Raw genomic sequence first — 13,060 nt, 5'->3', positions numbered from 1 at the left:
GACTACTTAATCACCAATTCCAAAGGCCATTTCCCAGTCCTTGTCCTTCCTATTCTTTCTGAATTATGTAGGGCTGCCAACCAATTCCATTTTCTTGAAATTTTCTTTTTCCTTGATGTCTATGCCCTTGAACTGTTCTGGATTTCCTCTTATTTGTGACATTTCCTCGCTGGTCCCTTTTGAAGAAGAAGAACCTTCTTGTTCTTTAAAGTTCGGCTCAATGCTTGCCTTCCCTCTGCTTCATCTACCTATCCTATCTCTGCAGCTGGATTATACCAAATCTATCACACCAACCCTCATTTGCCTCTCTCCAAAGTATCTGAATAATTCAAATTGCCTATTGGATACCTCAGGTTTTTCATGTCTAGAACTATTTTCCCCATCTTAACCATGCTCAAAACCTGTCACCTTTGCCTTCAATCTCTCTCTAGTGTCTCACATTCATTCAAGTTGATAAGGTCTTTAATAGCCAACTCTTTCTCCATCTATCTACCCCCACAAACACCATCCTCCAAGATCTTCCTGGTTTCAAGGCCAGCCCTATCTACTGTGTCAGTGTCTCTTAGAGCAGGGTGTTTTGTGTGTGTGTGTGTGCATGTGTGTGTCGTTGTTTGGGGAGGGGGGACTATATATATATATGTATGTTTTAAATTACATGTAAAAACAATTTTTAACTTTCACCTTTAAAAGATTTTGAGTCCTAAATTCTCTCCATCTTTCCCTTTACCCTTCCCTGATAGCAAGCAATTAGATATGGATTATACATGTGCAGTCATAAAAAACATTTCCATATTAGTCATGTTGCAAAAGAAAACACAGACATTCCCCCCCCAAAACCCCAAGAAAAATAAAGTTTAAAAAAACATTCTGACTCCATAGTTCTTTTTCCGGAGGTAGACAGTATTTTCCATCATGAGCCTTTTGGAATTGTCTGGGATCACCATATTGCTGATAGTAACTAAGTCATTCACAGACGATCATCATACAATATTGTTACTGTGTACACTGTACCCCTGGTTATACTCATTTCATTCTGTATCAGTTCATGTGAGTCTTTCCAGGTTTTTCTGAAACCATCCTGCTCATCATTTCTTATAGCACAGTAGTATTCCATCTCAATCATGTACCACAACTTGTTCTGCCATTCCCCAACTGATGGGCATCTCCTCAATTTCTAATTTTTTGTCAACACAAAAAGAGCTGCTATAAATATTTTTGTACGAATTGGTTTTTTCTCCTTTTCTTTGATCTCTCTGGGATACAGGCCTAGTAGTGGTATTGTTGAGTCAGAGGGTATGCACAATTTTATAGATTTTTGGGTATAGTTTCAAATTACTCTCCAGAATGGTTAGATCAATTCATAACCCCACCAACATTGCATCAGTGTCCCAATTTCTCCACAGCCTCTCCAACATTTGTCATTTTCCTTTTCTGTCATATTAGCCAATCTGATAGGTGTGAAGTAGTATCTCAGAGTTGTTTTGATTTGCATTTCTTTAATCAATAGTCATTTAGAGCATTTTTTCATGTGACTATAGATAGCTTTGATTTCTCCATCTGAAAACTGCCTGTTCATATCCTTTGACCATTTATCAATTGGGGAATGACTCATATTCTTACAAATTTGACTCAGTTCTCTATATATTTGAGAAATGAGGCCTTTGTCATAGGAACTTGCAATCACCCCCCCTCCCTGCCAGTTTTCTGCTTTCCTTCTAATCTTGACTGCACTAGTTTTGTTTGTGCAAAACCTTTTAAATTTAATGTAATCAAAATTATCCATTTTACATCCTGTAATGCTCTCTATCTCTTGTTTGGTCCTAAGTTCTTCTCCTATCCATAGACCAAGCAAAGGGTTCTTAGCCTTTTTGGTATTATGGACTCCTTCGGCAGTCTGGCGATGGCTAGAGATCCCTTCTCAGAATGTTTTCAAATGCATAAAACAAAATACATAGGATGACAAAGGAAAACAATTATAGTGAAATACAAATGTCTAAATTTTTTTGAAAAAGTTCACAGACCCTAGATTACAAAACCCTGATCTAAAGTATAGCTATTACAATAATAATCATCTTATTAAAAACTCCCAAAAGCCTTATATCACCTACTGAACTAAATCCTAACTCTTCAATCTTTCATCTAAGTTCAACATTATAACTGAAGGAATATTGGATTTGGAATCAGATGATTCCCAGGGTTCAACACTGTGCCTGGCATAAAGTAAGCACTTAATAAACACTTGTTTGAGATAACCATGGTTAAATTCTGGCATTACATAGCTTTAAGCCTTCCCCATTGTGTCTCCTTGGACTTCAGCTCCTGGAAAGGGGTTGTACTAGATAGCTCCTGAGGTTTCTTTTCCAGATGTAGATTTATGAGTCATGGCTATGATTAACATTGGAAATGAGGAAGCTAAAATAGTATGATAATGTAATTAGAAAAATCTCATTATCTCAATTAAAAAATTAATGGAGATAAAAAATAAGTTCGTCAAGGTTGCAGACTATGAAATTAACACAAAATATTTTGCATTCTCAGGAAAAGGATTAAGAAGACATCATAAAAAAATTTACAATAACAACAATAACCAAAAATCCCCTCCAAACCACTGAATATCAGGGGCTGGGCGGGGAACAACACACTTGAAATACATATAACTTGGCTGAAGGAAACTGTAAAACTATAACTGCTGAAATAAAGGAAGATCTAAATAATTGGTGCGGGGGAAGAAGCATTTAATGTTCATCATATGTCAGTATATATATATATACGTATATATGCACATATACACACATACATATATGTGTGATAGTATTTCTAAAATGAATTTACAGGTTGCATATAAATATACACACATAGTAGCTAACATTTACATAGTTAATTAATGTTTGCAAAGTGATTTACAAATATAACTTCATTTTTTCCTCACAACAATCTTGGGAGGCAGGTGCTATCATCCTCCCTGTTTTACTGATGAGGAAACTAAGGCAGGGGAGAGATTTGCCTAAGGCCACAACTAGATCCGAACTCAGGTTTTCTGAACTCTAGGTCCAGAACTCTAATCACTCTTTTGTGTGTGTGTGTGTGTGTGTGTGTGTGTGTGTGTGTGTGTGTGTCTAGTTAATTCCTTCGACTAATGCAGATCAGTACCTTCTGTGTAACTTATGGTCTTAGAGAGTTGCCTAAAGCAGAGAGATTAAGCTATCTGTCCCAGTCACAGAGCCTGTATGTGTCAGAGGCAGGATTTGAATCCAGCTCTTCCTAGTTCCCAGCACCAGTTTTCTACTAACTACACCATGCTGCTTCAGTGCACCACAAGAAAGCACATACACGTTTATATATACACATACGCATGTATATATGTGCATAAAAACCACATATATATGTGTATGTCTGGGAGAGTCAGGACCTTCTCTGCAGCTTACAGTTCTAGAGAGTTGCCCAAGCACTGAGAGATTAAGTGATTGGCTGTAGTCACATGCCCTGTATGTGCCAAAGGCAAGGCTTGAATTCAGGCCTTTCTAGTTTCTGGTTCCAGCACCAGCTTTCCATGCTGAACCTCATGCCACTTCTATGCACTACATGGAAAATATATACATGCATTTTAAAAATAGGTACATGCATGCATGTGTATTTTCCCTGAAAAAATAATAATATTTAACAGAAACATTCCATAAGTCCTTACCCTGTATGCCATCCTACTTTTCTTCTTTCTTTTTTTTTTTTTGGAGGGGGGAAGGCAGGGCAATTGGGGTTAAGTGACTTGCCCAAGGTCACATAGCTAGTAAAAGTGTCAAGTGTCTGAGGCTGGATTTGAACTCAGGTCCTCCTGACTCCAGGGCCGGTGCTCTACTCACTGCGCCACCTAGCTGCCCCAGCCATCCCACTTTTAGCCAATATAACTGAGCCTTTTCTTAGTGGTAATTAGTAGTAATAATAATGATGATAGCTAGCATTTATAAGATAGCACTTTAAGGTTTACAAAGCACTTTACAAACATCTCATTTTATCTCCCCAATAACCCTGGGAGGTAAATGCAATTATTATGCCCACTTTACAGGTGAGAAAAATGAGGCAGAGGTTAAACAGATTCACACAGCTTGTAAATGTCTGAGGCCAGAAATGAACTTAGGTCTTCCTTCTTTCATGTCTAGCCTCTAGACACTGGGTTACCTAGCCTTCTTAGTATTTTAAATTATAACTACAGATGATGAGTTTGGATAGAGCAAAAATAAGACTATGTACCATGTTCACTAGATAAAACTACCTTTTAAAGCTTACGATCATTTGTGGTTTGGAGAGAAATCTGGACTCCCACAAGATGTTTTGTTAAAAATCAGAAGCACTGCTGAAAATCTCAGGCAAATGTAGCGTATCACTAGTTTTCTTTGGTTTTGCAAACAGAAAAATAAATCTAGGTTACCTGGGACATTCTTTCACGGTGCTTGGCTTCGAGTCTCTCTTTGGCTTTCTGGAAATGGGCATGTTCATTCTCATCACCAGGTGTCTCCAGATATTTGTCAACAGCATCAGGGGTGCTGGCTGCTGTAGTAGGGACTGAAAGGCAAAAGGGAAGGAGATTTGCAGGGAGGACAGATAGTTGGTTATAGCACTGAAACCCCTATGATAAATTTACCACCACTGTAAGGCTGTTTAAAAGTATGTCACATCACTGATTTCACAGCACAGTAACAGTTATTTCACCCCCTGTTAGTATTAGGGTAAAGAATATCTTTGAAATAATCAGATTTATAATTGTATTATAGTAACATTTTACATAATTTAAGGGAAAAATACACAAAGAATAATCCCAGTTGGTCTTAAAGCACATGTAGCCTGTAGCAGAAAGATTTTCCAAATCCATATATATTTTATTTGGCTTCATGGTTTGGGTTAAAGCAAATGCTTGGGTTTGAGATCTTCTAGAAAACTGGCACTCAGAGACATGCTCCAAGTTGAAGATCAGGTGGTGAGATTATATACCTTTTAAAAAGGTTTGGTTGAAAACAGGTTATTTGTGACAGATACGAGAGGGGACACACCTAATCATATATGTTGGAAAAGTTTTGGGGGTTGCTTATCGGTACTGGGCTTTGGTGAAATTTGGGTAGGGGGAGTTTCTTTATTCGGACCACAAATTGGTGGTGTGGTCTAATCTTAACTAGCGGCAGAAGGAAAATGACTCAAGGTCCCGGCAGCGTGTCAAGAGTTCATCCAATCAAAAAGCAGCAAGCCTTATCTGTCTGACACAGTTAAAAGTGGAAAAGTACAGTGCCTATTTTGCCTATGTTCCTATAGACATTAGGACCATTTAGCCTGAGTGACTCCAAATTGGAGTCCTATCATTATAACAGGACATCAAACAATATAAAGTTTATAATTATCATCACATGATTCATTATATTTGCTTTTCGTAACTCAAAATTAAACATCCTTGTAATTACACTTTTTATATTTGCAGAAACACCCAAACCTCAAACATTACACGATATAAAATGAACTTACATAGCTAAAGTAAAAGGGAATTCTAGAGACTGTATTTCTTTAAAAAGCACTGACATTCACCGGTTAAGAAAAAATTATTTAAAAAATACAATCCATCTTTGTTATAACAAAAATGCTTTAAAGGAAAAAAGTAAAACCCAAGAGATAATCAGCCTAATACAATGGATAAAGAAGTGAAAGGAATTTGCATCCTAAGAGCATTTCGGGTTAGTAAAGTAACAACACTGGGGAAGTGGAAGGGAATGAGCTATGTGTCAGGTACTATGCTAAAAAAAAAAAAAAAGCCTGGGAAATAAGTATTGTTATCTTCATTTTACAACTGAAGAAACTGAGGCAGACGTGGTTAAGTGTCTTGCCCAGGGTCGCACTGCTTGTGGCTGGGGCCTAATTCAAGTCTTCCTGACTCTAGGCCCATCTCTCTAACCACTGTGCCACCTAGAAGCCTCCTGTGTACTGTATTCCAGTATACCATTTATTACTACATTATGTGTAGAACTGAATCCAGCCATGTAAAAGGAAGGAAGAAGATATAGGGGAGAATGGAGCAGATTGACAATGGGCACGTGAGAAAGGAAACTTTGACACCCAGTGGAGACCATGCCCAAAACTCTGAGGTGATTCAGGAAAGGAGCCCAGACTGGAGAAACTCATATTAGACTTTTTATTAGGCTAATACAGGACTGCAGCTCTGCCTCTAGGGTTCTCTGCTACAAGAAAAGGAGAGAGATGAGTGTGACTAATGGAGAATGCAAGGAAAAGGCCCAAACAACAAAGACACTGAGAGAAAAGCTTCAATAAAAGCCTAGACATCAAAGAGATAAACCAAAGAAAGGATTCTAAAAATGGGAAAAAAAAAAACTTGAAAGAGAAACCAAAGTGTGATTGGCAAATGTTATAATACAAAGTAAAGTGAAACGTTAGTACTTAATGAAAGTATATCCTGTGAACCCCTCAGAGATCAAAGAACAATTGTAAGAAACTTCAGAAGGGTTCAAAATAGAAATCAAACTCATAAAATAAGAAATCAGAAAGAAAAACCAGATTTCTCAAGGAAGAAAAGAAAGCTCGATGCACAATTATATTTTTACAAAGCAATTATAAGTAGGAAAAATTAAATCTACAATGAAGAAAATCTCTAAAGTGAAAGAAAGATGAACAGATTTAAAACACAAAAATGCTTTAGTTGATGAAAATTTGGAATGAGACAAAGGATACCAATATTAAGTGAATAACTGAATTACGTACAAGTCAAAGGAAAAAAACCTTGGAGACAGAATACACAGAGATAACTTAAAGTTCACAGTATTGCCCAAAAACATGACAAATTTAAAAACAAAACTAAACACCATGAAACAGGAAACAATGTAAGAAAACTACCCAGAACTTCTGAATTCGGGCAACAAAATATCGACTAAGAAAATCCACAGAATGCCATCCGGAAGGCAAAGAAGTAGGCAAGCAAACAAATAAAAAAACTTGTGCTTCAAATTCCAAGGCAGGTTGTGGTTAAGTTGAACAATTTCAATGATAAACAACAAATTTTGTTAGTGGCCAGGGGAAAGACCTTCTAAAATAAAGGAAAGGTAATTTGAATAAGACAGGAAGATTCTATAGTTAAAAGTAATGGAGCTCTAGGATTAAACAGTGAAGGGGTGGAGATTTCTACCATCTACTGACAAGTTGGGATGTGGAGGCGGAGAGTAAGGAGAAGGCGGTAGATATGGCAGAAGGAAAGCCTAGGATCTGGAGAGTAGATGAGGAGGGCAGAGATGGGGCTAATTAACAGGATAGTGGAGGAGGAGGTAAGAGTCTGTGGTAAGAGATGAGGAACTTGTGATGGTTTTATTCTGGGAAAAGTTTGTACAGTGGGAGGTTGGGCTGCTGTGCCTGTCTGGCTAGTTTTCTACCCCTGAAGAAGGAACGTGTGAGTTCCTGGAGCAACCAGACCCAGAGGAGTGAGGAACATATAATGGCAAATGATGTATGGTGTGGCCTTGTGAACAGACACCAATCAAAGAGGGCAGGGGCAACAGCTATACTACACAGCGTTGGAGCAGATGAGTAACACGACCAGGTGTAATGGTAATCAGGGCAGGACTTTTTGGCTGCTCTTCTCTTTTGGGATGCTAAGTGCTTTTAATGAGTCTCGCCTTTGTTTGAATGGGGCAGATAAAGAGGACCCCTTTTTGTCTTGGAATGCTTCTCCGCACTAAGGCAATTGGGAGTCATTGATTTGTATATGATGTGGTGCTAGGGATTGGGGAACTTTCCCATACCCTGGATGGTGAGCCCCAGTCCTCAGGGTCCTAAACAGCATATATGTATTGGAAGGTTAGCATTTCACTTTTGAGGGGCACACTCATTGAAACAATGTGGGTGACGAGACTCTGGGCAAGCCATGGAAGCAGCCCCCTGGCTTTGAAAACCCAGACGTTGCTGCTTCTCCAGTAACAAATGTGATTTGATCAGACAAGGTCTGTCTGTTGATCTGTTTGTAATATCTGTTTGTATTTGCTCTGAAGTTCGGGGAGGGGGGCTGATCTTTTCCCCCTGAACTAAGTGAATGATATATGTATATTTAATTAAAGTGAGATTGTTAACCCCTTAAAGTTGCTTTCCTTAGAAAAGCAGATCAAAGAACCTTTGTTAGCAGCCCTTCTGTGGGCTGCTGTTACTGGTCTTGCATAGCCGCAGCAGCTGCTAGCAACGTTGTTACACCAGGATAGAACACTGGACGATCACAGAAACTGGTATGAAAGACAAGAAGAGGAGAGAGCTTAGAGGCAAGTCTGAAGGATATTAACATAATTCTGGCAAGAGGTAATAGTACCTTGAATTCGGGCTACTGAAGCAGAAATGGAAAGGTGAGAACAGATATAAGAGTGAAGTGCACAGATGGAATTAAGAAGACTACGCAATGAACTGAACAAAAGAAGGTTAAGGGAGCAACAAGAAGTAAAAAGCCCTAAGGGTCTCAACTGGTGTGACTAGAAAGACTGATCAACGGAAATGGGAAATACAGGGAGAAAGACAGGTTGGGATATGGGGGCGGGTGGAGAGAAGGCCACTAGAGATTTTCAGGCAGAGGTTTGATGATGACTTGTCAGGTACATTAGGGTAAGATTTCTTTCCAAGGCCCAGATAGCTGATGAAGTCCTTTCCAACTTTAAATTTTAATATCATCACTTTTACCATTTTGTTTTTGGGTTTCATTTTAATTTAAAAGTCCTAACTTGAGAGTTACTGGCAAAGTTGAGAAAATGTGTGAAAACATCTTGGGATAAATGATTAGGCTCTTTTGGTTTCCAAAAGTACAACAAGAAAGGGTTGGTTGGGCAGTTTGAAGTATTTTGGCCTTTGTTTTGTTTGCTATAATTATAAAGAAGAAATGGAAATGTTGGTATCTTTTTTTTCTTGACAAAAGTTCAATACATAACTATAAGAGTGTCAATGGAATATGAGAAACATGAAGAAGTGTACAAAAGGAAGTTCAGAAGGGGGCAAAGACAAGCATGGGGGTGTCACAGCCATCATTAATAACTTTCAATGTACTTTATAAGATTTCTGGGTAAACACGACCACCCACCCCAAATGGAGTACTAGATATATTCTCTGATTACTGGGCCTTCTCAGTCCTCTCCAAAACAGAAAACATGCACTGCAGATAAAGCAATGTCAGCTGTCTTCACAGTCCAGGAAACCAAAACACAAAAGAGGGTTAAAAAACCCCCCATGAATGGACAGCATTGCTGAGCTTAACTCCTTCCCTCTATTCAACCACCTAACACACAGTGAGGCAACAGGAGCTGACCCAAGGGTCTAACACATAGGCTCGCAACAAAACCAGGCGCTCCAGCACCAGCCCCACCCTCCCCTCCTTCCAGTAGTATGAAGACATGGGCTTCAGCTGGGGAAGTCTGCTGGGGCTGAGACAATTTAATAAAACAAAAAAGAGCGACAGATTGGATAAGAAAACAAAACACCCAAATCTGGTACTTACAAGAAACACATTTTAAAAACAAGACATACACAGGATAAAACTGAGGGGATGGAAAAATAATTCACTACGCATCAAGTGAATCCAAAAAGGCAGGAATTGCAACCATGCTGTCAGAAAAAGCAAAAACAAATATTCACAAAATGAAAACGGATAAACAAGGAAACTATATTATGCTGAAAGGAACCAGGAACCATAGATAACAAACCAACATTAGTATTAAACTTCAAGTAGATAAGATAGCCTTGGCAATGTTAAGGGACGCCTCTTCACGTGATACAGAGGTAGAAGGAGAAACAGCAGGGAAAGAAATAGGAGAGATGAGCAGGGAAGAGGGGGCTCTCTGAGAAGGCTTCAATTTTTTCAGTTAAGTACAAGGCAAAGTTCCCAGATGAGAAGGATGGGGAGAATGGGCACAATGGAAGCTCTCAAAGGGATGGAAAAGTTTAGAATAGATGCTGTGGTGACTGAGATACTGAGTTAATTAAAGAAGCATAAAATGGACATTAAAGATGCGTAAAATGTTGGGAACTCCACCTTGAGGCAAACAAAAAAAATTAAAATGGCTTGTCCCACCTTCCACCTCCAACATGTGAAATTTAGTATGCCTCTGGTTCTATAATAACAACTAGCATTCAAATGACACCTACTGTGTGCCAAGCACTGTGCTAAATGCTTTACGAATATTAACTCATTTGTTTCTCACAACAACTCTGAGAGGTAGGTGCTATCATTATCTTCATTTTATAGCTGAGGAATTTGAATCAGAGAGAGGCTGAGCGATTTGTCCCCGTTCACACAGCTAAACATCTGAAGTCACATTTGAACTCAGACCTTCCTTTCTCCAGGCACAGGGCTCCCACATCTCCTGGATCACAAAAGCTTCTACTGAAGCCATAACAGATGTTCATATCATTCTCTGTATCATACTGCACCTCTATTATGAGAGGTCAGTTACTTATGGATATGGTCTCTCTGAACTTTGCTACCTTAACAATTAAACCAAAACAGTTAAAAAAAAATTGGAGTTCCCATAATAACCTTGGAACAAAGAACCATTTTCTAGGAAGACATTTGATTTTTTTAAAGGAAATATATCTTCTTCCAAACTTTATAAGGAACATAAAAGATATACATATATACATACATACATATATAAAATTAAACTATGTGCTTGCCAGTGGTATCTCAATGTTCATTGCTCTCACCACTGACATCTAATTCCACCTGATAAAGTTAGACATAATAACCACATACAAAAGGAACAAAATGAGAAAACTATTTAGAAGAGAAAGGCTTAAGATACCAAAGTTTTGTAATATACAGTGATGTTATATGTGATATTTATGTCAGTCATATTTTCCTACTGCCCCAAATGATGATGTGTATTATATATTTAACTCCATTTTTTCAGAAGGGGTTCCTATGGAGTAGTGAGAAATTTTTGAGACACTATGGAAGACAGAGCCAAGATGGCAGAGTAGAGGCAGCAATCCAGACAAACTCTCCCAATACTTCCCTCCGAACAACTTTAAAATAATGCCTCAAATTAAATTTTTGAGTGATGGAGCCAACAAAGGGTCAGGGTGAGATATTTTCCCCATCTTTAAAGAAGCATAAAATGGGGAAGGGGAAGTCTGTGAACCAGGGTGGGGGCTGGCTTGGAGTGAAGGTTGTGGTAACACCAGCCATAGGTCTGGGAGGCAGCAGCTTTGGGAGCTCTCAGCCCAGAGATGATAAGGGTGCTGGACAACTGGTCAGAGAGGGATTATAGGGGACCCTATGCTGTCACTAGGCATAGGACTTAGCAACTCTATTGCCCATATGCAGTTCTGGGTCACAGTTCCACAGTGGAGAGGAGTGTTAGTGCTTGTAGCTACAGAAGAGCAAGGGATGTGGTCACAGTCCCAGGGACAAGAGAAGCACTAGGACTTGTGGCTAGGAACAAGGGGAGCAAGGGCCCTTTCTGGGTAAAAGCTGGAGCGCAGACCAGGAGAGCAGTGACTACACCTTTCCCCATGTCACATCACCTTGGAAGCACCAAAAACTTGCAGAAGCCCAGAACTAGTTCTGAAAACAGCAATATGAAAAAAGCCTGAAGTTTGGGACAGTGCCTCCCCAATCCCTGGGAAGTAGAACCCAACTTTAACATAAAATTCAAAGTCAAGAAATAGGCTGGAAAAATGAAACTTACCATAAAAAGCTACTACAATGGCAGGGAATATCAATACACAAACTCAGAAGAAGACGACATCATAAACAACTACAAGCAAAGACTCAAAAGGTAAATGCTAATTGGACAGAAGCCCAACAAGAATTCTTCGAAGAGTTACAAAAAGATATATGAGTGGTAGAGGAAAAATGGGGAAAAGAAATGACAGTAATGCAAGAAAATTACAAAAAAGAATTAACAGCACCAAAAAATACTCAAGAAAATGACACTTTAAAAAGACAGAATTGGCCAAATGATAAAAGAGACACAAAAATTCAATGAAGAAGAAATACCATAGAGAAAAAAGAAAAAACAGCCAAGAAATCTTCATGATCATGATTCCTGAAAGGGAAGAACATATGTACGGGCTCTATATTGGATTGAAAAATATATAAGGAATAAATCAGATAACACAACAAAACTCAGAACAGCTACTATATACTTCGACTTTTCTTTTAGTAAATTTTAAAAAATCATTATTATCGCATCTACTCAATCTTATACTAGTGACTGCTGTTGATGCTTTTCCATTTCACCCCTTTACATATACCTCTATGATTACTGGGTCTCAGTTAAAACTGATAGGTCTGTGATTATTTTTCCAGGTGACCTAATTTTTAATTTTCATCTATACCAAGTTTTGCTTGTAACAATTTATCTGTACTCCATCTTAGGATATAAGCCTACAGTAACATTCATTACACTAGTGATACCTGTACCTTTCAAGAATATTATTTTTAAAAAATCACAATAAAATGCTCGGAGTTCCAAAGGACCCATTTTACTACATAGTAAGTAAATGGTAGTTGTTGATGTCTATTAATATAGGTTGAATGGAAAGAGTAAATGTGAAAAAAAGGATTGAAGAAAATGCTCCATGAACCATATTTTTAAGTCTTAGGATCAAATGAAAAACAATTCAGACACACAAAACTTCTATCTTGCAACAAGTAAATAACACAATATTCATGAAAACAAATTCCCTTTTGTCTAAAAAGATAAAATTGTTGCAAACAGGACAGAAAAATCTACTGCGATGGTTAGAACCAGTTAGAATCACCAGCAAAAATTCTTTGTTCTAGACAGAGCAACCAACAAAATCACCCACTGTGTTCCATATTATACTCTTTAGCTTACTTAATTCCGTTGTTTGAAAGTGAAAGAACTTTGAACTAGCAGTTGAAATGATCAAATTAGAGAACTCTAAAAAAGAACCATAAGGAGTTAACTAGTTGATTTACCATTTTTCAGATAAGTCTATACTTATGCTACCCAAAGTACCCATATTATTCTATCACTAGAGAAAGGGGCTAAAAAGCTATGATAGCACCACCTTTACAAGTGAA

At 38.2% G+C, this 13,060-nt stretch overlaps 1 protein-coding gene across 2 annotated transcripts in view; it reads right to left on the bottom strand.

Annotated features, from left to right (window-relative positions):
- Window positions 1-13,060, bottom strand: part of LOC118835857 (amyloid beta precursor protein) — a 178,875-nt gene that overhangs the window by 36,180 nt on the left and 129,635 nt on the right. For both annotated transcript variants that reach the window (XM_036743138.1, XM_036743137.1), the window contains one exon: window positions 4,424-4,557. In XM_036743138.1, coding sequence (XP_036599033.1) covers window positions 4,424-4,557 — 134 coding nt within the window. The remainder of the gene's footprint in view (window positions 1-4,423; window positions 4,558-13,060) is intronic.

This window comes from Trichosurus vulpecula, chromosome 2, assembly GCF_011100635.1.
Source record: "Trichosurus vulpecula isolate mTriVul1 chromosome 2, mTriVul1.pri, whole genome shotgun sequence".
Taxonomy (NCBI): Eukaryota; Metazoa; Chordata; class Mammalia; order Diprotodontia; family Phalangeridae; genus Trichosurus; species Trichosurus vulpecula.
This window is presented reverse-complemented; position numbering and strand designations above follow the sequence as displayed.